The sequence below is a fragment of the Lingula anatina genome, chromosome 6, assembly GCF_051362555.1.
Source record: "Lingula anatina isolate TDL-2025a chromosome 6, LinAna3.0, whole genome shotgun sequence".
NCBI lineage: Eukaryota > Metazoa > Brachiopoda > Lingulata > Lingulida > Lingulidae > Lingula > Lingula anatina.
Genome location: NC_141772.1, coordinates 22,657,502 through 22,680,873, shown reverse-complemented (window position 1 = coordinate 22,680,873; position 23,372 = coordinate 22,657,502). Strand labels below are relative to the sequence as shown.

The 23,372-nt window shown below is 35.2% G+C and overlaps 2 protein-coding genes across 2 annotated transcripts; one reads left to right on the top strand and one right to left on the bottom strand.

Moving 5' to 3' along the window:
- The first annotated feature begins 5,191 nt into the window (after positions 1–5,191).
- LOC106152806 (transmembrane protein 121B) lies at positions 5,192–9,678 on the top strand. The gene is made up of 4 exons (XM_013526549.2): positions 5,192–5,296; positions 5,564–5,746; positions 6,524–6,688; positions 7,084–9,678. Exons 1-4 carry the CDS (start codon positions 5,206–5,208, stop codon positions 7,704–7,706), a joined length of 1,062 nt encoding a protein of 353 aa, XP_013382003.2. The 5' UTR covers positions 5,192–5,205; the 3' UTR covers positions 7,707–9,678.
- Positions 9,679–9,870: 192 nt separating this feature from the next.
- On the bottom strand, positions 9,871–23,283 carry LOC147761377 (collagen triple helix repeat-containing protein 1-like). The gene is made up of 6 exons (XM_087016143.1): positions 23,083–23,283; positions 22,664–22,765; positions 12,372–12,434; positions 11,701–11,801; positions 11,203–11,410; positions 9,871–10,667 (listed from the first exon to the last, which is right to left on the bottom strand). The coding sequence occupies exons 1-6, from the start codon at positions 23,129–23,131 to the stop codon at positions 10,519–10,521; spliced, it is 672 nt and encodes a 223-aa protein (XP_086872269.1). The 5' UTR covers positions 23,132–23,283; the 3' UTR covers positions 9,871–10,518.
- Positions 23,284–23,372: the final 89 nt, after the last annotated feature.

Genomic DNA, 23,372 nt, shown 5'->3' with positions numbered 1-23,372 from the left:
GTTGTGGGGTTTTTTCAATTTGTTAAAGCAACGTCCAATCCTATGTAATGAACATCAGACTTACAGATCACACCAACAACATAACATCTTAACGGAACCTTCTTTCTGTAATGTTTGAGTTAATTGGTGGTGGGCAGAGTCTTATTATTCAATGATGATAATAATAATTGTAGAAATAGGGCTACAAGATTTCCTCTTGGGATGATAATTTCACTGTTGTCAGTGCTGGTTTCGTATCGGCAGTTGCCGCAGGGAGCGTGATTGAAATCAAACTTGGCACATCTTGAAAGTTTAAGTCGGACAAAAGATTTTCAGGTGACACTCTTAATCAGAGCTGCCACGTAAGCTAACAGTTTAATTACTGCAACGTACAGGTAAATTGAGAGTTCCGATAAGATCACCTACTTCCTATCTCTCCATCAACATATTTCTTAAGACTGCCTTTATTTCCGTTCACTGTTCAACAAGGATAATTATCAAACGAAGAACATTGTATGGAGAAGGGATTTTTATTCATTATTTTATTCATGAAACAACAAGCAAACTGCTCGTTTCAGCAGAAGGATGGGAATATAAAACCATTAATTTAAAATAAAGTTCTTAGAAAACTGCTTGCTTAAAGCATTCCATCAAGATACACGTGAACTAAATCTGTATTGAATAAGTTGTATGAATAATGTCATAAAATAATATTTGCTATATGAATATATGCCAGACATTTCACTCATTGCGATAGATAGAACATTCTGACATAAATTCGAAAAAAAAAACAAACAAAAAAAAAAAAAACGGAAGGTACTGGTGACAGCCCGTATCGGTAATGTATAATTTGGCAGAGCAAGCTTTCATGCACCAAACCAAGCAAATTTCAAAAAACAATTTTTGTAACATATTTATTGGTAATGGTAGCCGGTCACATTCCTTGGAAACATTATATAACAATGCTTGCAGAGAGTAATAGAAAAGTGCAATAAAAACAGATTTGCTAGGTCAGCAACTAGATGAATTATCGATGAAGGTTACTTCTGACAAATGAATTGCGGTAAAAATGATAAAAATTTTCACCACAATCAAAATAAGCCGTAAAGCCAAAATGTCACATAAGATGACAAAATTACAAGTAAGACGTGGCACTTCTTTGACATTTTAAGTCGAACAAAAGATTTTGGTGACACGTTTAATCAGAGCTTACCTGCCACGTAAGTTAGATTAATAACTCCAAAGTACAGGTAGATTGAGATTTTCGATAAGATCATCCTCTCATTTCTCCATCTCCGCCATTCTTTGAAGCGTCCGATAAGAACTTAAGGGACCCGGGCACGTGGATTACACGCAGTTACCATGATCGTTGATTATCTTCCTTAAATGCTTGCTTAAGCTCCGTACTTTTTGTCGACTCCATGTTCTTAGAAAAACCTTTTAAAAACCCTTTCTACAAGCATTTAATTTGACGTACGAGTCAATGGATATTATTGTCGACGTCTTAATCTCCAATTGAATACTCCGCGCCGCTTTATAATTAAAAGTAAAAAAAAAAAGAAAAGAAAAACGTGTTTGGATAGATTACCCGGCCCCTGTTGTTCTTCGTGATCGAAAATGATGTTAAAAGGTTAAAAGGTTGGGGCAAAGCCAGGCTAAACCGCAATCAATTATATCTTCAAAATTTATAATAGTGTGAGCATTTCAATGTAATAATTTGAGATGAAATTGATGACTCAAGGAAAAACGTAAAATACGCCGTCTTAAGCCTAGGTCCCAACCGAACGTACGGGCTGCTACGTGTGGCCTACGGCCATAAAAATGGGGAAAAAGTGGGAGTTCGTGCGTGAGGAGCACGACCATCGTGCGACTTTTGGAGGACGCAAACAGCGCGTAGAAACTTTTCGACATGATCAACAGCCGCTACGTGCGATCTCGCTACGTCCTAGCCGGACGCTAGTAACCTGAAAACCGTGCGTCCAAAACGTAGTAGGGACCTTGGCTTAGGGTTATGGATCCTTTATTTTCAACATTCAGAATCAACAACACATGGGAAATTTGAAATTTACAACACAATTAACAGCAAAAAAAATAAGTAACTATGTGCTATATACGCAGCAAAAACGTCTATTGAAACCATTTTAGGAGTAATATTTTATATTGTAACTGAGCCTTGAGAACCAAGACATCGTTAAGAAAGAAAATACAATCTTAAATACTATCTAAAGGACGAATACCATGAAAGCGTGCCCCATATAGATGAACAATGATTGCGTGCAGTCGGGCAGATAATCAGATAAGCGGCTGGGACTTGGGAGATGACAATTAACGCTGTCGCTCAGCAGCATCAGTAGAGGGAGAGGTGGCAATTAAGGCTGTCACTCATCACCTCAAACGAGGCCAACTCGACTTACTTCCCGTAACCCAGCTGACTTACGCTAAGCATTCTGGCCTATTGTGTTTACCCTGTAATTATGTTAAATGTGCGATACGTAAGATTAGGGTCTTTTATCCGTATCCGTAATGTCATCTTCTCTGCACAAAACTGTATGTCCCTCCGGGTGTGCCAACGCACACCAACGTTTTCCTGCGTACTAAACTGGGACCCAAAGCATGGACCCGCAATGCTTGCTGGTCTGCTCTGTTACAAATGCAAACATTTAAATTAACGGCTAAAATAATTTTTCAGATTTTTCAGATTTTCGTCTATTGACACAATAGCGCGAATGTCGGTTTACTTGCACCGTTATTGTAAAAACGTTTCGTATATACTGCAGCTCATTCTTATCGGTGTCAATGTACGTTGCCTACTCAGTATCACACTTTGCTGGGGCAGCGTTTTTGCGCGCGGTAAATTGAGATTGTGGATGCATATACATGTAGGCTATATCGCATTACAAAGATTTCACCAAAAAATGAAAAGATAGCGATTCAGGGTTGCGTCTCTGGCTTTTGATATAAATCTTTATTTTAGGGGAGACCGGGGCTAGTTGGACCCCGGGGTAAGTTGCCCCCCCCCCCCCCGTCAATTTATGAAAAAGTAACTACGAGGTAAAAAATTGGCCACATACTCTGGTAAAGTGACCGTAACCTACAATGCTAAGGAAGTGTCGGACGTTAAAAAGTTTTACTTTAGCGGTAAGTCGAAATAAACGATTTTTGCACCTAAAAGTAATTTTGTTTAAGAGATTTAAAAATCTATTTTCATAGGCTTTTGATCAAATATAATATATGTATAGGGCATCAAACTGAAGCTCATTTTTTCAAGTTTCACAGAGATGTATCATCGTTGCTCATTCTAGCACCATAAATGGCTGCCATCCTTTAAAATAAAAAGTGTGCACCCGGGGCTAGTTGGCCCCCTTGACTCGGGGCAAGTTGGACCATCATATTACCCACAAACCTTTGCTCGCAACAGAGCTAGACACACACCATTGTTAAAACAAACTCGATGGTTTAAAACTGAATTTGTTACTTTCTTTTAAAACGAAAATTTATTATTCGTTTTCATGCATTAAAAACCTGCTTTATACCATTATTAATTTATTCTTTATTAAAACAAAACAAATTCTATTGATAGATATTTTGGTTCTTGCAACACATAGACCCCCCTACAACGTGACGTACGGAAACCTCAATAAATCTGTCTCATTTGAACTATTTATTCATCAAAGACTCTCAAAAATCAATTAAATAAATTAAAAATGTATAAAAATGTAATTCAAGGCGTTTTCATGGCAAATTTACTTAATTTTTGTATAGGGGGCCAACTTGCCCCGACCCTGGCGGGGCAAGTTGGCCCCCCCTGACGTCAACTGCGTTTTTTGTCAAATTGTGAGCCATCTGGCATTATATTTGAAAAATAATGACGTTGCATACGTAGCTTATAGTTCATGGGGCTTACTTTAAAACCGGTTTTGTTACTCATTCCTAGTTGGCTCTACAAGGCCAAAAGTGTCTAACTGGGCCAACTAGCCCCGGTCTCCCCTATTTTATTTTATTTTATTTTATTTTATTTTATTTTATTTTATTTTATTTTCCCGTAGGCCTATTGTTATCGGCAAGCTGTGATCAGGGGAGCATTTTCTTGTAAATAGTATATAGGATAATTTTAACTACTTTTAAATGTAGTTCAATGCTCTAGTTTTTTTTTTTTTTTTTTTTTTTCTCACACACCCTTGGCTCTTTGTTTTCGGTGAATTTCGCCACAAAAATATTTTAAGATGAACCTAAAACCAAATTCTCACAGATGTGGCTCTGCCACAGTCTATGTTTATGGGACCTTAAGGCTGGAGGGTCCATATATTTATGTATTAATATTAAAATTAGAATATGTTTCGGGAAGGGAACCGAAGAATGATAAATAAAAAAAAAAAAAAGGGGGGGGGGGGGGAGTACATATACTTTCGACTTTCATCTTAACCGGAAGTTAACTTTCTGTCCTCTAAACCATGAAGATTCAGACCAGCGTAAACAAGACTTAGTGATGGGAATTTTTTGACGTCCAAATCGAGCCATTAAGCATGTCCGAGGAGTGAAAGCCATCAGGTTTGTGTCTCACGTAATCTTATTATAGATGTGGTTTTGGTTCTGCAAGCATAAGTTATTATTCTTAGGGATATTCATAATTATATTTCAGCGCTTCCTTCATTCATTCTTTTGCTGCGATGCCAGTTCACACTATTTATTTCGTTACGTTTACCTTGTACAACGTTCTTTGTTTTAAAATATATGCGTAAACGAATAAATTATTTCTTAATGTGCAGTTGTACACTGACTTACATATACAATGAAACATTTGTTGCCGTATTACCTACCATCACAGTACAGTACAGTGCACACGCAACAAAATTCACGTGTTACTACTGTTTTAACAGTTAAAACATATTTTGTATGTGCTTTATGTAGTGTTGGGTAAGTTTGCCACTACTAAGCAGGCACTAAGTATTGGATATACAGTGTAAATTAATCATGAATATACTGGGTAGATATAGATGCTGGTACATGTACAGTGTAGATACCCAGTAGATAGAGGTACACATGAACTGTTTATGCCTTACTCTTCTTTTTACTGCCATATATTAAAATGGTTAAAACGTGTATTTTTATACTTATTAAAATAAGAATAACAAAATTGATTACTATTTCATTTTTATATTTTCAGGCAAAGATACATATATCACTGTGACTTAGGACCCCCCCCCCCCCCCCCCCCCCCCCTCAGTCATGCCAGCAGGGAAGATACTCGTGGAGGTGTGCCACAAGTGTTATCCATGGCCTATATACATAGCCTCCCTTCTGTTGGTGATAGCACAAGGTAATTAGCTCTGTGTGGGCTGAAATATGCTTAGGGCTTGTTTCAAATAAAAGTATTGTTCTACGTAAATTAATCCAATGCTTCGGGAATTCTGACCGAATGCATTGAGACTAACGGCATTAAGTAGAATACAGAAAAGCTGATTATACCAGTGTTAATCTGTTAATCTGATTGCTTTCAGCGAGAGTCCCTGCAGAGTTAGATCAATATACCTAAAATTGCTTGCCATTGAAATCCAATATCCATTAGTGCTTTTGTTTATTGTAGGAAGTCTGTTAAACTTTGGCTACTTGGTCCCCCACTTCCAGGGAGACTGGTTCTGGTGGTTTGTGGCTGACATGGGCATTACAGCTGGCTTTATTGTCACATTTCATGCTGCTCACAAATTCCACAAACGCACAAAAAATGTGGCGCCAGGTCAAGAACCCAAACCTGAAGGACGTCTGGAAGGTATTTATTTACAAAAATTAATTAAAAATATATGTATTTGAGTTGTTCTCAAGCTTTTTTCTTTCTCTCTCTTTCCCTCCTCTTTCTCTCTCTCTCTCTCATTCCCTCTCTTAAAGACAGTAATGGTAGAAATGTGTTTTGGTTGTGATGAAACAGTTCATTACTGCATTCAATACACATTTTGTCATATTTCATGGTTGCCCGTGCCAAAAGCTTTATAATCTTCCAGTTTGAAAAAAAAATTGACAAGTTGGTTAACAAATGTGACTGACCCAAAATTTGTGGAAATCATATTTTTTTGACACCATCACTTTTTTTGTAATGAGAAAAATATGCATTGGGCATTGGTTTGGTAAAATGGAATAAGTCATCCCAGAAAAATATTTACTGTACACTGTTTTTATGCACAAAAATCAAAGGCTGCTGTCTTCTTAACCCCCTTCCCAACACATTCAAACACACTCACACACACATACACAAGGAAAAATAAAAATAAGAAAGATCATTCAACTTCAGGTGGAGAGTAGCAGGGTCTTCTACCTCTGGGTTACCTGGCCTGGCTGCTGTACTTTGGGTTCCTAGTTACACACACACACACACACACACACACACACACACACATTTTGTATGATATCCTATATGTTATGACACCACTTCAGGTGGAGAATGGCAAGGTCTGCTACCTCTGGGTTACCTGGCCTGGCTGTTGTACTCCGTGTTCCTAGTAAGCACACACATATTTTGTATGATATCCCATATGTTATGACTCCACTTCAGGTGGAGAATGGCAAGGTCTGCTACCTCTGGGTTACCTGGCCTGGCTGCTGTACTCTGGGTTCCTAGTGGCAAGGCTGGTGATCATCTTCAAAAACATCGCAGGAAACTTGACAGAAGATGTCTTCTTTGGTCCCAATTTCCTCAAGCTGGTAATGGCATTCACAGGTAATGGTGTAATGAATATAAGTTATCTAGTAACTAATAATACAGATGGTCACTAATTTGAGCTATAAAATTTTTTTTTTTTGGGGGGGGGGAGAGGACGGGCTTAGGGGTATATACTTTTGTTATATTACCTCAGAGTTTGAATACAGCATTTTTAATATATATCTTAAAAGATATATCAATACATCAATTTTGTAACTTTTATCTGTTAATCATATCTTTTGAGATTTTTATTTGAATACTAGTAACTGTGTGGTGGGTATATGACCTTTTTAAATGTAGTTTCTTGTTTACCAATACCTCTAAATATATAAACAATACAAAGTTTTACTCAATATATGTACTATTTAACCAAAGAATTCACTTTAACATTCAAGTGTAAAATATATATTCAGGTCCCATATTTCTCCTGATAGTCATGAGCCAACATAATGCACAGCTTGAAACCAGAAAGCGATATTACATCCAAACTCTGACTGTCATAGTCCCCTTTGACATCTGGGACAGCATCGACTTCTTGGAGATTTTATTTTTGTACAACCACAGGTCTCCCATGGCTCTCAACATACCAGACTCTCTCCAGAATATTATTTTGGCATTTTCAATGATCAACTTGATTTTACCGTTCTTCTGCATCGTGGTCCTGAGTAAGAGTTACTATGGGCACAGGAGACATGTGCTATCAAAGGGATGGCGGATCAACTACGTATTCCTCCATATTCTCCTACTAGATGGCGCCTTTGCTGTTCTCCGCTTTATACTGTGGGCCCAGTACAAGGTGGATATATCGATATTCCTGATCAAGAATATTGTAATGATCGGCGTGGAGGTAATAAATGTATGTGAGCTTCAGCAAGAACCAGAGGACAGGGACTTTGATGACGTGGATACCGGAAATATGGACATGGTCGAGGTTGTCATGGAGAGAGATAATGCATACATAAATGGGGGCATGGAAAATGGTAACCACGGAAATGGTAACCAGGGAAACAGAGATAACAGTGTTACAGCACTCTGACTCCTGTTTGCGCGTAAATGGAGTATTGACTTGTGTGCCTTTTTTATAGCATGTTCCTTCATCAGTTAGCCTTGTTTTGTAATAAGTTATAAATATGAACTTGTTATGAGCATAATTATTAATTGTCAAAGTGTTTGTTTATCAAGAAATCCAAATTGTTGAAGAAAGTTGTGGATGATAACACTACATTTTGTATTTTGATATTGTATAATTGTTCAGACTTATTGTACAGCCCAGCTTGTTCAGCTTTTTTACTATTCAGTAAGAGGTAATTGTATCTTTTGTGGCTTTTGATATTTTTCACACTACAATTTAGTTATTGTGGACCATCTTTATTTGATGGCATAATGTTCTAGTATTTTCCCATACATCAGATGATAGGAATGTTTTGACAGCATTTTAGATTTGTGAAAAGTGATTTAGGAAATTGCTCTTGTATTTTGTGGCACTGGCATTTTTTTTTTTTTTTTTTTTTTTTTTTTTTTTTTTTTTTTTTTTTGCAATTTTTGTTAGGGTTATATGTTTTTTATTTCTGCATTTGTTCTTGCATCATTTTACCAATTGACCTGTTTTATTTTTATTTAATTTTTGTGCTATTTTGCTTGCAAAATAATTATTTATTAATAAATTCTGTTTCTTGTTCAACATTCAGCATGATATTAATTTATGCATTTGTCATTGCTCAATACCAATTGGAAATTATTCTTTAATGGCTGCTTAGCTTTAATCCAATAAGTTGTTCCTATAATAGTAGGATGTTTTATTTTCATATTTGAAAATCAAAATTTTGCTAAGGTAACCATATATAAGAATACCCTTGCCTTTATATATTGTAATTACTATATGCTACACATATATCGTTTGATACAGAAGTTAACCTTAAACATGTGGAGGCTCATTAAAATTAACAACATTGGTTCGTAGATTTGATAGAAATCCAAATTTTATATTCCTGAATTAAAGCAAGCGTGAAGCTAAGTATTTTATGTAACTAAGTATTTTTGAAAGATAAGAGAATACATACTAGTAGCACAGCTCTTAAATCTCCAACATATTAGTATACAACATGTTTGGATTTATTAAAATTTTAAGAGATAACAGTATAACATTTGTTTTACAGTGTAGTCTTATTTCAGCTTGGTTTAAACCTTTAAGTAGATATCTCATATGCATTTTGTATATAATATGTTTACTGGTATATTTTGTAATATTAATCTTGATAAAAACAGCCAAAGCAGTCAGGGATTTTGTTGACTGGCCTGCTTAATACTCATGGTGCTCATAGATTATTCTTGTCATCAGTTAAAGTGAGTTTTCTCTTAGAAATCTTTGTGAATATACTTAAAGGCTTACAACTGAAGTATAATGTATAGAACTGTAAGTGTATTGACATTTGTGCCATAGCACTATATATTACAGAAAAAAGCACATTGTACCACATAAGTACATGCACTTGGTAGTTCAGAAACGTGCAATTGCTCCAATACATATGGTATATCACATTTTGCATGTGTTAATATTTCCTTAGATGCATGTATATGTATTAAATGATGGCATTTGTATTAGTAGGCGTAGATAACAAGCTTGAACCTACCTGGAAATTATATTGTTATTTAATTGTTCTAGGTGCATTGTTTATATTCTAGTAATAACCTCATACTATATTTGTTACCATTTTAGTATGACATATGCCTTTTTTCTTTAAGAGTAAAGATTTATTAGGGATGCGAATGCTGTAAAATAGCAACATTGTTAAAGGTGAAGTTTTTGAATAATTTAAAAAAGAAACAACTGTTTAGAATAATTCTGCTATCGTATCTACTCTAAGGGAAGCCAGGTAACCCGCTAATTCACAAAAAAATCATGCTTGCTTGTCACCTTTACAAAAATGTAAAACAATATTTTAATACCAAACTAGTCTACCACAATGCAAAAATCCTTGTATAATATTGAATAAAACTACCATACACCAGAAAATGCCAACTGTTTTTATTTACATAATTCTTGAATAATGATTTTTGTTTACATAATTCTTGGATATGTGTGTGTGTGTGTACACGTGCATGCACACACATGCACACACTGTAATTACCAATCTGCAATTGATACCTACCACCGGTTTCGAATTTTTCAATTAAAATTAAGTGGTTGTAGACAGGTTGTGTATTGCTCGCCAAACTGCGACTGGTAACCTGTATCAGTGTACGTTATCTTTAGACGTGAAGAGGTTGTACCATATTGCAACCTTGTAGTGAAATTATCAGATTTGTGAATTTAGCATTGCGTCAGTGATTTTATCACTTGGGTGTGTTAGTTGTTTCTTACGTAAACGCACAAAGTTGCCTGTACTAGGGTATTTGTAATAGTCTACATAATAATGAGGTCCAACTACACAATGCAATTACTCTGTCACGTCTAGCACATTGTCATCAACACAATAACTCTGTCACATCTAGCACAATGTCATCAATATAGTTGCTCTGTCACATCTAGTGCAATGGCGTCCACACAATTGCTGTGAAATTTAGAACAATGGCATAACATACTTGTCAGTTTGTTACTTGATAGCACATTCCACCTAATAGTGTGAGTATAGTTGAAAGGATATCAATGAGGCTTATATGGGACGATGTCAGAAAATCTGCTAGACTGTTGGTGCCACATGACCGGTATTGATTCCATCCAGTACCTTGTACAATAACGTCATTACTTCTAGAATAACAGCTTCTTATGTCTGTCATTCAATAATGTTTCATTGGCAGCACGCTAAATGTACTGGTCACTTTCATTCATTAGAGAATGGCCTTTGTAGTCAGACTCCAAGAAAGACCTCTTCCACCATGAGGAAGGTTCCACATTCTTTGCCGGTATATGCATTGTGTCCTGAGTGAGAGGCACACGCACCGACTTCCAAAGCAATGATGACGTCACCACGCCCGACTCCAAGACATATACCATCCACTGGAAGTAACATTTGGCATAATTCATACGTGCATGGAGTGAATCTAGAATAACTTATCAGTGCAAAGTCAAACTCAACTTAAAACAAGAAAAAACAACAAAAAAGATCTGTTCGCACACGAAAACAATGGTTTTCGCTTGAAAAGGTTAGCAAGATTTCACATAGAAATGTCAAGTCAATAAATGAATCGAAAAAAAGATTTTAATCACAGTTTTCTAAAATGATGTGAGTAACAATTAAATTCATTATATGTCCATTGGTATAGGTGATGTTAAATAGCTGCTGACGCGGTTTCTACATGTAATTTATTCAGTACATCGTATGTGTAATGTATGTATGTATGTAATGTATGTATGTCATCAAATCAAGATGATTGATCACCCGTACCTTATATTATATAAAATGTTCACCTAAATGACAATAACGTTTGCCTACAGACCCTTTACTTTAAGAAGTATTATAGGCATATGTTGACAGTAGTCCAACGCATAGTGTAACGAATGATTACAAGAAATTATGCGATCATGCTCTTACCAATTCCAGGAATATGCCAATTCACATTTTCTCCACTTTCCAAGTCATGGGAATAGATGATATGTTCAATACTTCCAGGATTGGAGCACTGAACCCCGTTAAAGGTAACGGACCATTTGGCACAGGTGTCACCTTTGTGATTCCTCACGTTAACGCTCCAAATGACATGGATTCCACTGGAGTTTGACTTTTTGTTGTACGTCATAGACTGCAATCAATTAAAAAGGTTTAATACATCGTGTTAGATATAAGCACTCTTTCGTCATTCAAATTTAACGCTTTCGGTGCCCTCTACAGAAGCGAGCGAAGCAAGATAAAAATCACTGATGTGTTATACACCAAAACATACAATTAAAAGTCTTCAAACAACAGTAAAACCTTTGTAAAGAAAATGCGACGTTTGTTTTCCATTTGCCCATAATATTTTTTATAGTTACGTGTTGTTAATTTAACCATGATGCAATTCCTGAGGTGAAAATTGATTTGATAAGTACGCACCTGAATAACTCCTGAGTCGGCACCAGCTGCTAAATTATACCAATAACCTTGCACGCGGTTATATAACGGCAGGCGGATGGTAGTCCCATCGGCAGTAAGAACTGGAACACAAGCAAATTGCACGAAAAGTCACAACAAACTGATATAAGGGCTTATTTCCAATGAAACTATCGTTTTACGTCGATCGACCCCACTAGGGTGCAGTGGAGAAACTCAGATTGATACGCCTCCTCTTGTTTCCATCGTTCTTGCATAATTTCTAGCTTTAAAATTTAATCAACACATACCAAATAGGAGGCATGTGCGTTAATCTGCATTCAGAGTACGCCCCCGCGTAGTTGGCTCAATCTACAACAATAATGTCATTTGGAATGAACCCTAACACTTCTTCACAGTACACAAAAACCGATGTGTTTTACAAGTACAGTACACGTAAAATCAAATTACACTTAATCCTACACAGAACATTAATTGTAACAATGTATCAAACATCGCAGTACAGGAACAGCCACGGCATATTAAACTTCATAGTTTTTTTTAACCTAAAAAGCAAACATAAAAATGTATGAACATAAATACGTTATTATTCCATGAAAGTTCCGAAATACAAACAGAGAGACAATTTCACAATTCCATCTCTTTCACAATTTTATCTCTTCCAAATTTCCAACCTGCACTGATATCTTGTCCAAGTCTTGTCTCTTCCACTATAAGGTGAGTGGTGGTTTTCCAACCTACGAAGAAAAATTTCATAAACAATTACAATATTGTGCTTGTACGCGCTTGTGTGTGTGCGTGTGTGTGTGTGTGTGTGTGTGTGTCTGTGATCGATAACAGAAAACACATAGGTACATTTTATTATCAATGCACTCCAAAAAGCATATATTAACTGGCCACTCGCTTTTTTTTTTAAATACGAAATGACATTTCAATAGAAAAATGACGTGTTAAAGTCAACCAGCCATGAATAGAAATGAACAGTTACAAAATGTCAATAATTATTCCTCGCGTGTTTTAAGTAACATAATAATATTGACTTTACACAACAATAGGACACAGTCAGATTTCAAGTTATTGGCTGTTAAAATTGCTATATCAAGTGTACCCATCACTTATAACGAGAGCAAGGTGTGCTAAGTAGAAACCAACTAAGCCATATATACTGTTCATACCTGTCTGTGTGGTGTAGGTAGAGTGACTGGTGCTTGAACTGCAGTTTCCAACATGCAGTGTTATCACAATGGTTCCAGAAGCAATACCTTCACATATCCCATTAACTGAAATAACCCACACACCGAAATTGGGTACCATTGTTATATGATGTTTAGGTACAGTAACAAAGGAAATCTCTTGAAAGTTGCCGCAGAAACAATGTTTCAGTGGAAACAATAAGTTTGCCTTCTACGATAAGGTAAAATGGACATAAATCCGTGATAAAACAGATCACAAAATGCTATCAAGTGGCACAAAATAATTTTTACGTCCGTGTTAAAAATGTATGGAATCTTGGTCCATAACAGCACTTAAACTGTACCGTATAATATCTGTATAATTGACAATAAATCATTGAGGCACTTGTCCATTTTTTACTCACATGCAAAGCCACGTTGCACCTGAGGTCCTTCACCACCATTAACAAACATGAGCCACTCAAGGGGCCCAGGGTTGGAGCATTCCACGCCGTTGAATTTGAAATACCATCGACCGCATTTATGTCCGCCTTCCCCGTACAAATTACCACTCCAGCGAACTCGCAAAGCGCTGTCATCTGCCCGTTTTACGTAGTGAGACGTCTGAAATTGTTAGTAAAGGTGGACATTTACCAGCTGAAGAATTTATCGCCCATGGAAATTTACTGCCAGTATTTTCCACGAGTGATTGTTCGATTACCAGATATATGCACACTAAAGATAGGAGCCGCGACACACTAAAGATAGGAGCATGTGTACATCTGAAATGGGAAATGAGAACAGCTGAAATTTGATTTCATTTTCTTGCTCTTAACAAAATTGGTTGTTGTTCAGTGTGGTTTCAGTTGCAAAAACGCCTAGTTTCTCAGGGTCTGGGGCAAAATGTAAGCGCCAGGGGAATGCATACCAAAGAATTCCAAAAAAAAAAAAATGATACAATCATTGAAGTAAATTTTACGAATATATTTTGCATGTTTCCAATATATTCTAAAAAAGGACGATGTCTTACTATCATAAGCTCATCTAAAAGATAGGTCCAACGCCACCTTTCAGTTCAGTTACGTACCGAATGTATGTTTTCATTACTTGCGTTCGTGTGGAAACGGGTAGCAAACTGTTGAATATTGAAGGCCGTTTGAGACGCACACGAGGCTGAAAGATTTAATAAACTTGATTTAATGTGCAACATTGTTTACCTTGTAAAATAAGATATATTTTTTCAAGTAGGGTAGACATACAATGTTTTCTTATATAACCAAAATAAACAGATTCGTCCTCTGGAAATTATATTACTATCTTGTACAATGTACTTACAGGTACGTTCCCCTCCGCAAAGGTAATTTGGCAACATTATATAATCACAGCAGTTAAAACCGAGTTCAAGAAGCTGCTGATTTAAAATAAAAACCTAACGTTACATTTAAACAATATAAAAAGCTAATTTCACATGTACCAAAAAAAAAAAAAAAACATATACCTGATCCCGTGGTTCCAGGCACTTCTGCCATAATAACACGTGACCTGGCGTTCCAACCCATGTGACTATCGTGAAATGATCCATCGCAGTCTTTGTATTCTAAGGCAACAGTTCTATTTCCTTTGCCTATCCCGTAGCAGATTCCAAAAACTAGGTAAAAATAGGTAATAATTACAATGTTGTGTCATTCGATCATATATCAAAATTGTGTCCTGCAAAAAAGTAAAACATTATCTTAATGTGTGTAAACTAGAAACAAATTGTGTTTAAGTATAAATAAAAAGAAATGAGCTCACACTCCACGTGGTGATGAAGTTCTTTCCTGTTGGCATGGTACTCTGCATAGTCAATGGGGTAGGGGTTTGAACACTCAGCGCCATCTATTGTGAAGGTCAAAGATGTACAACATCCTGTACAATTGAGAGCTGTCCTCAGCGTCCCACTCCAGAGCAGATATAAACCGCTGGCGTCTTCAGTCTTGTTGTAGTGTAGGCTCTAAGGTGCAATGAAAAAAGGAAAGCCATAGCTCCACCGGCAGACAAACTCATGGAATATTTAGAAGTATTTGTTTTGCAAAAAAACACCTTTACAAAAAACAATGAAACAAACCAATCCCTCAAACGGGCGCAATGGTTGCAGCAAGATATTGTTAGTCAGCAAAATTTCTAACATACAGAAAAAGTAGTTATGTTGAGAAAGTTACAGAGACGTGAGCTTACAATGATAACACCAGAGTCGTGGGCGTTCTCGGAGTCACTGGATCTCTGTTGAATATTGAACATCTGCGTCTCATCACAGTCCGTTGAGTCTCCTAAAATAAGTGGACTAATGTTATATTTAAGGTGATACTTACATATTATATATTTCACTGCTCTTGTCATAAAGAATCAAATATCTTAATGGGCAATTTGCCTCACTGTATGGCAGGACAGTAATATAAATAATATTTTTTAAAAGTTTGTCATATTGTATTGTTATTACATGTACGTATATTATTATGTATATACGTTTTATCGTTATAAATTGTATATATATAACATATAACTTTAATAACCTTAGTGCACCTTATGAAATCATTTCACCTGTTAAACGCAAAGACAGTACATTTGTATAAAGCGAAATACATAATTTATTCTTAAATAAATAATCTGAGAACAATAACAACAGCAATTAATTGATTAATTAATTAATTAATTAATTAATTAATAAAAACTACACTACTGTTACGCCTGAAAATTAAGATTACAATAAATATAACATTTTGAAACATCATTAGATTTTTTTATTATACAAGTTCTACTGAAATCTTCCATTCCCTTACTTTTTCTTTCTTTTTTTTTTTTCTGAAGCCTCGTTTTATTTATTTATTTCGATTAAAAGACTAAGACGGCGTGCGACCTACTCTAAGTGGTTAGATGCCTATCCGCCATGAGAAGTTTGTTGATTTACTAAAACCAATATCCAGTGGTAATGGAAATGTGCTGCCTTTGATTAACACTATTTACAGAATATCATCAAATTAGCAGCAATAAAGGTTTTTTTTGCAAACTCCTGCAAACTCGTTGCCTCCAACTTTCAGTTTGCACCAATGTTGCTGTAAACCTTTGCTAAGGGGTATCAAATATCTGCACCATTTTATGGATGCATGTAGTTGTTAAATATATCTGCGGCATTTATTTAAGGATGATATATCAAATCTTTCTACGCCATTTATTTAGATAGAAGACGTAACAAATCAGAATGTTTTATTTAAGTTTTCAAGAAGTAAGATCTAAAGTAAAGAATCAATTTAGCCATTACTAAACCTATCAGATCAAACATGTAGCCCGACCGAGGTTTCCCGGCCTTTTCTGTTAGTCAAATACATCTGGGCACGGATGACTGTTCACAGAGCTAACGTCTTTCTGTGATATGAATACACAATGATGTAAACAAAGCACTGACTTTGTCCTATAATGAAAATTGATTAAAATCTGTGCTATGCAAACAACTCACGACTCTTATGTGATCCTTTGGTCTTTCGATATTTAAATATATTTTAAAGCACAGTAACTTTAAATACCTATTCCCGGAAAATCGGTTTCGATAACCTTGTGTCTCCTTTTTTTTTTTTAAAGTAATTCTGGCAGTCAGAAAACAATGTCCTTTGTGAAAAAATATACATGTATATTGTGACAACTACAGACTATACATGTAAAGTGCCGTTTTTCCAAAAATTACTTTTGCAGAAACTTTCATTTATATTTAATAACACAACTGCTGAAAGAGGGAAATTCGCAAATTCTCATTCGACCTAGTATATTCGAACGCTCGATCAGCTGGCCCTCCATGAGTGTATTGTTTTTTTAGAATTGTTTTGAAAAGGGATGGGTACTACATGCAGTTCGATGTAATTTGAATAATCTTTGTAAAACATTTTAATTTAAAAATGAATTTAAGGAAACTTTAACCGTCTAACAAAAATTAATAAATGAACACTTACCCAGACAAAAAGTCTCATTTAGGTCACAGTCTTCTCTACATCGGCCAGGAACGAGGCATGGGGAGCCATTACAAACTGCCAGTCTTCTCTCAACGTCAAAGTCGGTCTGGCACAAACGTATTCATACTACTAGTAAATAAGTCAATGACAGAAGAATGAGTTTAAACAAAAAAGGATATTCAACAGTTCTCCTATGACACTTTAGAAGAAGCAAATACATTGAAGATTTAATACAAGGTAAGGTTGACTTAGGTCCAAAAACAATGAAAGACCATCAAACATAAAAAACCGCCATATATTCATCTGCGGTTTTGTTCTTATCAATCTGCCATCCAAATATAATTTTCTTAATTTCTGTTACATGATTTGCCTTAAGCACATGCTCATGATGTGCATTAATACTGTGCATTTTTAGACACTGACCTGCATATGCGCACTACTAAACTCGCGTTCCTCTCTTTCTTTCTCTCCAAGTGGACACACAAACACACACACACACACACACACACACACTGCCCAATATATATACTTACAGCCCTCGGTACGAGATTGGTTAGCCGCCCCACCGATATAGGACCTGTGTTCTCGAGAGCTGGAGAAATGAACTGTATTTCACCAAACATATAACAAACCATTGACTGACTGTTGTAGAATACAGAGATACAGTCTGGTGTGATTTTACATTTGATGACACACTCTATGTTGCTGGCTTCTTTCGTCGTAGCAAGAACGTTAGTGACATTGTAGTCTGAAGGCACTTGCTTCACATCCAGAAGTGTCGGGTAGGGCCGAGCTTGACAAGTGTTGATAACTTCGGTTGCTGCTGGTTTCAAAGCCGCAATGGCGATCCCAAGAACAAGAAGGTTGACCATACTGCCCTGATCTGATTTCGTTGACTAAATAAATCAGTTAGTTGGTTTCAAGTGTATAATATACGTAAAATCACCGGATCAAGAATACCTAACGAGACTCACAATTTGACACTCTAAACCTAACAAGAAAATACATATTTTATAGCACCTAATGTGACTTTGCCTACAGTATTTCCGCGGTCGATGATGAACTTTATTATTAGTCTCCAGTGTGTACATTTTTCCTAGTGGTTAAATGCCATGGTCTGATTAATGATAATATTTATTTAAAGCCCAAAAACCAATTTTGTTCAAAAGATTTTTCAGTATGAAAATACAAGGAAATAAAGGGGATGAATAATTTAAACTAATTGATTTAAAAACCAACTTGTTTCAAAACTTGTTTTAAAAATATCTTTTAAAATAATTTAGCCCATGACAATAAATAAACGAATTCTTGGCCATATATTTTATAGTTATAATGAAAGAGAAATGCCTTTAAATCATTAAGTCAATTTCTAGAAATGAATTAAACCCCTCATTATTCATATATGTAATGTAGTTTTAAAAGAAATCCCCCTGTATGTTATATGGTTACCCAGGCATTGTGCGGCGTGATAGACTAATAGAGTCTGTGTGTGTGTGTGTGTGTGTGTTGTTTGTTGTTGGTGGGGGATGGGAGGAAAGGACCCATGCCAAATCCATGGAAGCGAGCGATTTATCAAGAGAGTGCTTGGGTTCGAAACTGGAGGAGACCCAGCACCTGGCTCTGAGGAACACAGTACACTAGTTCCGAAAGGCAGGACAAAATTCCTTAAAGTGCCATATGTTATGTCCTGCCCCCCTCCCCACCCCTCAGGGAGGACCAGAGAAACTCAAGGGTTTTGTCCTCCATCCCGATGCTCAATTGTATTTTTGATATCGTATATCGAGCAAAACAGCAAACAGCATGTTTTACACATCAAAATACATTCATTAGAAAATCCTACCCGTTGATATTACACAGTTTTCAAAAGAAAAAAAAAAAGTAACGCGACAATAGTCCTTGCACTGTAGAGGTAATGCTTTTCATCAGGCCATGGTTTGTTGACCGATAGGAAAAGCACACACGCTGGTACTTTAAATAATAGATATATATAGATAAATATAGAACGTTCGAACCCCTAAATTCTATTTTATAATGGTCAACTGTAATAGTATTCCTTTTCGGTAAAAATAAACAAACAAACAAAAAACATAGTTTAAGGACACAGCTAGTGCCTCCATGTTATTTATATTTTTAGATGACCCGCTTTTTCTCTTTTCTTTTTTGTTTCTATTATTTGCTGATTATTCTGATATTCTGAATCGTGTGCAAATTTTCCAACCACAATGAGAAATTTTTCTACTTTGTTTACCTCCTAAAAGCACTGGACGTTATCACAGGAAACGTATTCAGATGTCCCCACACGGTAATCAATATTTTCACAAAACGCGAATATTGCTTTTATTGTGAGGTTAAATGTCGATTTCACTTTCTAGCTAAAGTACATCGATTTTGGTGTCTTTTTGGTAAAACAAAGAATTTGTATACCGGCGTATTTGTATACCGTCCAGTTTCTACCTGCAAAGGCAAAATGCCCATTTGAAATTAAGTAAAAATTGATTTTTCGTTTCTATTTAAATCTATTTGTAAATATTTTTCAGTTTTCAATTCTTTTTTAAATGTCATATATTTTCGAAGTTTAGGAAATTTCAAAATATCTTTTTTTCCATTTAATTTGGAATTTTTCATAGAAGAGTTTTTTTATGTATTCTATATCCAAAATTTGTTTGTTAAAAAAAAGGCTTTCCATATTACAGAATTTGAGCATCTCTCTTAACTCAAAGCACCAGTTTTTTCCCAATTTGTAATCTTCTAAAAAATCTGTTTGACAAGTCTTTCATTTTGGGTGAGTATTAAATTGTTCCAAAGTCTAAGTATGTTCAACCACCTATTAAATTTTAGTGGTATCCAAACTGAGTCACCATACAGACTCATTTCTGGTGTAAATCGGTGTATTTTTAAAGTATCTGAACGCTTTGAGCATAACTTTTTCACAGGTTTCACTTTCTGAGAATCCTCAGACCCCCGATCCATATTCTAAAATTGGAGTTACACAACTGTTAAACAATTTTTGGTATGTGGAGAATACCATTTGACCAACCTTTTTTGATTTTGCTATAATTAAACCCAGTGCTCTAGTTGCTGATTCAGACAGAAATTTAGTCTTATATTGAAAATCTAAAAATTCTTCGACATAACTGGACATAAATTAATGTATATGGCTTTTGTCTTTAAGTCAGTGATTATTGTATCGCCTTATTATCATGGTATACATAAAATGGCTTTAAGGACAAAATGCATCAAATACTATCATGTTGAGGCACCCTTAACATTGATAACTGCTTTGCTTTGATATCACAACTTCTAACAGTGTAGCTGGTTACCAATGGACTTTACCTACAACAAATATTCTTACAAATAAGTTGTATACCAAAAGAAAATTAGCAAAATTAATAAATTATGAACATCTTAGGGCAAGGAGCATGAGGGAAAATATATATTGGTATTTTAAGTTTGTGACAAAAATGCTGAACACCATAATAAATATTCATATAATTTACTACTATGTAGAGAAGATGCCTCATTTTCTTTCAAATAAGAAAGACTAAAAACATGTTTTAATTCACTGTGACTTGTTTAAAATATATTCATATACAATTAAAAGAATCAAATAAAAATGTTAACTAATCTGGGGTGGGCACTGCTAAATCCACGCACATCAGGGGCATAACCAGACCATTTAAAATTGTACGCACAGATTTTGAAAATTCCCAGGTACGATTATATTCCGTGAAAAATACACTGAATTTATGTAGAATAATATCATGGTTGGCTCAAAAAATTGTACGCACAGTGCATCCGTGCGTATGCCTGGTTACGCCCCTGCACATTATAGATAGTAGTTTATGAATAAGGGAATTTTTTTCCTGGACAGTGGTAGAAAGTCCACAAGAGATTGAAACTGAAGCTGAGACTGGTAGGAGATATTTCTCAACTATTGGATGTCAACCAAAATAATACCACCACATTGCTGTTATTGTATGACCTCGAAAGATTAACACCCATTGTCCCATTGTGAAAATTCATCATTTTAAAGGTTTTTTTAAAGATCACAAAAATATTTACCTGTGTGCTTTTGACTAAATCAAGTTATTTAGCAGGACACAAGTACAAAATTTGTATTTTAATCCATTTTTAAAGTAGAAATAGCAAAAAATGGAAAATTTGGTTGACGCCATCTTGAATTGTGAATTTAAAAATTTGCATTTTTTTTTTAATGTTTGAAAAATGATTTTTTATAATATTAACTCAAAACATTTACTTATAATGTATGACAATATTAGGTGGGTTTGGCCAGTCTATGAAAAATGTATTTAAAAATGGCAAAATTTGGGCATTTTAGCTAAAATTTGAAATTTTGGAAATCTGCCATTTTTAGAGTTGTTTTTCTAATTTTTTAGGACTGTTTAAAATATTAAGTAATATGCATTTGACTAAATCAAGATATAATATTTAGCAGGATACTAAAATGAAATGTGTGTTTTATCCATGCTTGTTTAGTTTAAAGCAGAAATAGGGACATTTTGCCATTTGATTGCCGCCATCTTGGATTAAGAATTTTAAAATTTGAATAATTTTTTGAAAAATGTGTTTGAAAAAAAATTTATTTTTGATTAAAACAGTTCAGTATATGTACTTCCTTATGTAATGTATGTCAATAATAGGTGGCTTTGGCCAGTCTATGAAAAGTGTATTTGAAAATGGCAAATTTGGGCATTTTAGCAAAATTTTGAATTTTTGAAAATTCCCCATTTTCAAAGTTATTTTTTTAATTTTTAAAGGCCAGCAAAAAATAATATTTTTTATGTTTTTCAATTAATCAAGATTTGGAATTTAGCAACATACAAATATAAAATATGTGTTTAACCATGATTGTTATTTTTAATATACACAAATATGTAAAATGTGCAATTTGGTTGCCGCCATCTTGGATTAAGAATTTTAAAAATTGAATAATTTTTTGAAAAATGTGTTTGAAAAAAATTTTATTTTTGATTATAAAAGGACAGTACATGTTCTTTCTTATGTAATGTATGGTGATAATAGATGGCTTTGGCCAGTCTTCGAAAAATGTATTTGAAATTTGCAAATTTGGGCATTTTAGCAAAAATTGGAATTTTTGAAAATTCCCCATTTTCAAAGTTATTTTTCTAATTTTTAAAGGCCACCAAAAACATTTATTTATATGTTTTTAGTTCAAATAGGATATGATATTTAACAATGTCTGAAAATGAAAAATGTTTATTTATCCACATTTATGGTTTTTTTAGCTCAAATATAGCTGAAATTGAAATTTTGCAATCTGGATTCCGCCATCTTGGGTGAAAATTTTTAAGTGCTGTTACCATGGCAACCGAGGGTGATTCAAACAAACCAATATCCATTATGTTGGTTTGGGGCTATAATGAACAAATACACCAATTTTCATCAAAATCTGAGATGGTCATGTGCCACCCTATTCTGAACCTTACAGAGACTGGTACTTAATACGAAATGACATGTCAGTAGAAAAAAGATGTGTCAAATTCAGCTTCCCAATAAGAGAAATGCACAGTTACAAAAAGTCAATAATTATTCCTCGCGTGTTTTTAAGTTAAGTAAAAAATAATATTGACTATAAGCAATATTTAGAACACATTCAGTTTTCAGGTAATTTGCTGTTTTAACCTTAAAAGGTGATATCAACAAAAAACCAGAAAGCAAGGTATGATATGATAAGTAGAAATAAAAAAAAAATGCCGTATCAAATATACCCATCACTAATAACGAGAGCATAGTGGGCTAAGTAGAAACAAACTAAGCCATAAATATATATACCTGTCTGTGCAGTGTAGGCAGAGTAACTAGTGCTTGGACAGTTTCCAACATGCAGCGTTATCACAATGATTCCAGAACCAATCCCTTCACATATCCCATTAACTGAAATGATCCACACACCGAAATTGGATACCATCGTTATATGATGTTTAGGTACAGTAACAAAGGAAGTCTCATGAAAGTTGCCGCAGAAACAATGTTTCAGTGGAAAGAATCAGTTTGCCTTCTACGATAAGGTAAAATGAACATCAATCCGCGATAAAAAAGATCACATAATGTTATCAAGAGACACGGATGAATTTTTACGTCCGTGTTAAAATTTTATGGAATCTTGGTCCAGAACAGCGCTGAAACTTTACTTGATTATATCAATATAATTGACAATACATCCTTGAGGTGCTTATCTATTTTTTACTCACATGCAAAGCCACGTTGCACCTGAGGTCCTTCACCACCATGAACGTACATGACCCACTCTAGAGACCCAGGGTTGGAGCATTCCACGCCGTTAAATTTGAAATACCATCGACCACATTTGTTGTTGCCTTCCCCGTACAAATTACCACTCCAGCGTACTCGCAAAGCGCTGTCATCTGCCCGTTTTACATAATGTGATGTCTGAAATTGTTAGTAAAGGTGGAAATTTACCTGCTGAAAATTTTACCGCCCGTGAAAATCTACCGCCCCTCAAAATTTACCGCCAGTGGAA

Coding starts and splice junctions, on each gene's coding strand:
- LOC147761377 (XM_087016143.1), bottom strand. CDS start 23,131: ATGTACGTTCATGGTGGTGAAGGACCTCAGGTGCAACGTGGCTTTGCA. Junction 22,766..23,082: donor GGTGCAACGTGGCTTTGCAT/GTGAGTAAAAAA, acceptor GGATCATTTCAG/TTAATGGGATATGTGAAGGG. Junction 11,802..12,371: donor TGGACAAGATATCAGTGCAG/GTTGGAAATTTG, acceptor CTTGTGTTCCAG/TTCTTACTGCCGATGGGACT.
- LOC106152806 (XM_013526549.2), top strand. CDS start 5,206: ATGCCAGCAGGGAAGATACTCGTGGAGGTGTGCCACAAGTGTTATCCA. Junction 5,747..6,523: donor ACCTGAAGGACGTCTGGAAG/GTATTTATTTAC, acceptor ACTCCACTTCAG/GTGGAGAATGGCAAGGTCTG. Junction 6,689..7,083: donor GCTGGTAATGGCATTCACAG/GTAATGGTGTAA, acceptor ATATATATTCAG/GTCCCATATTTCTCCTGATA.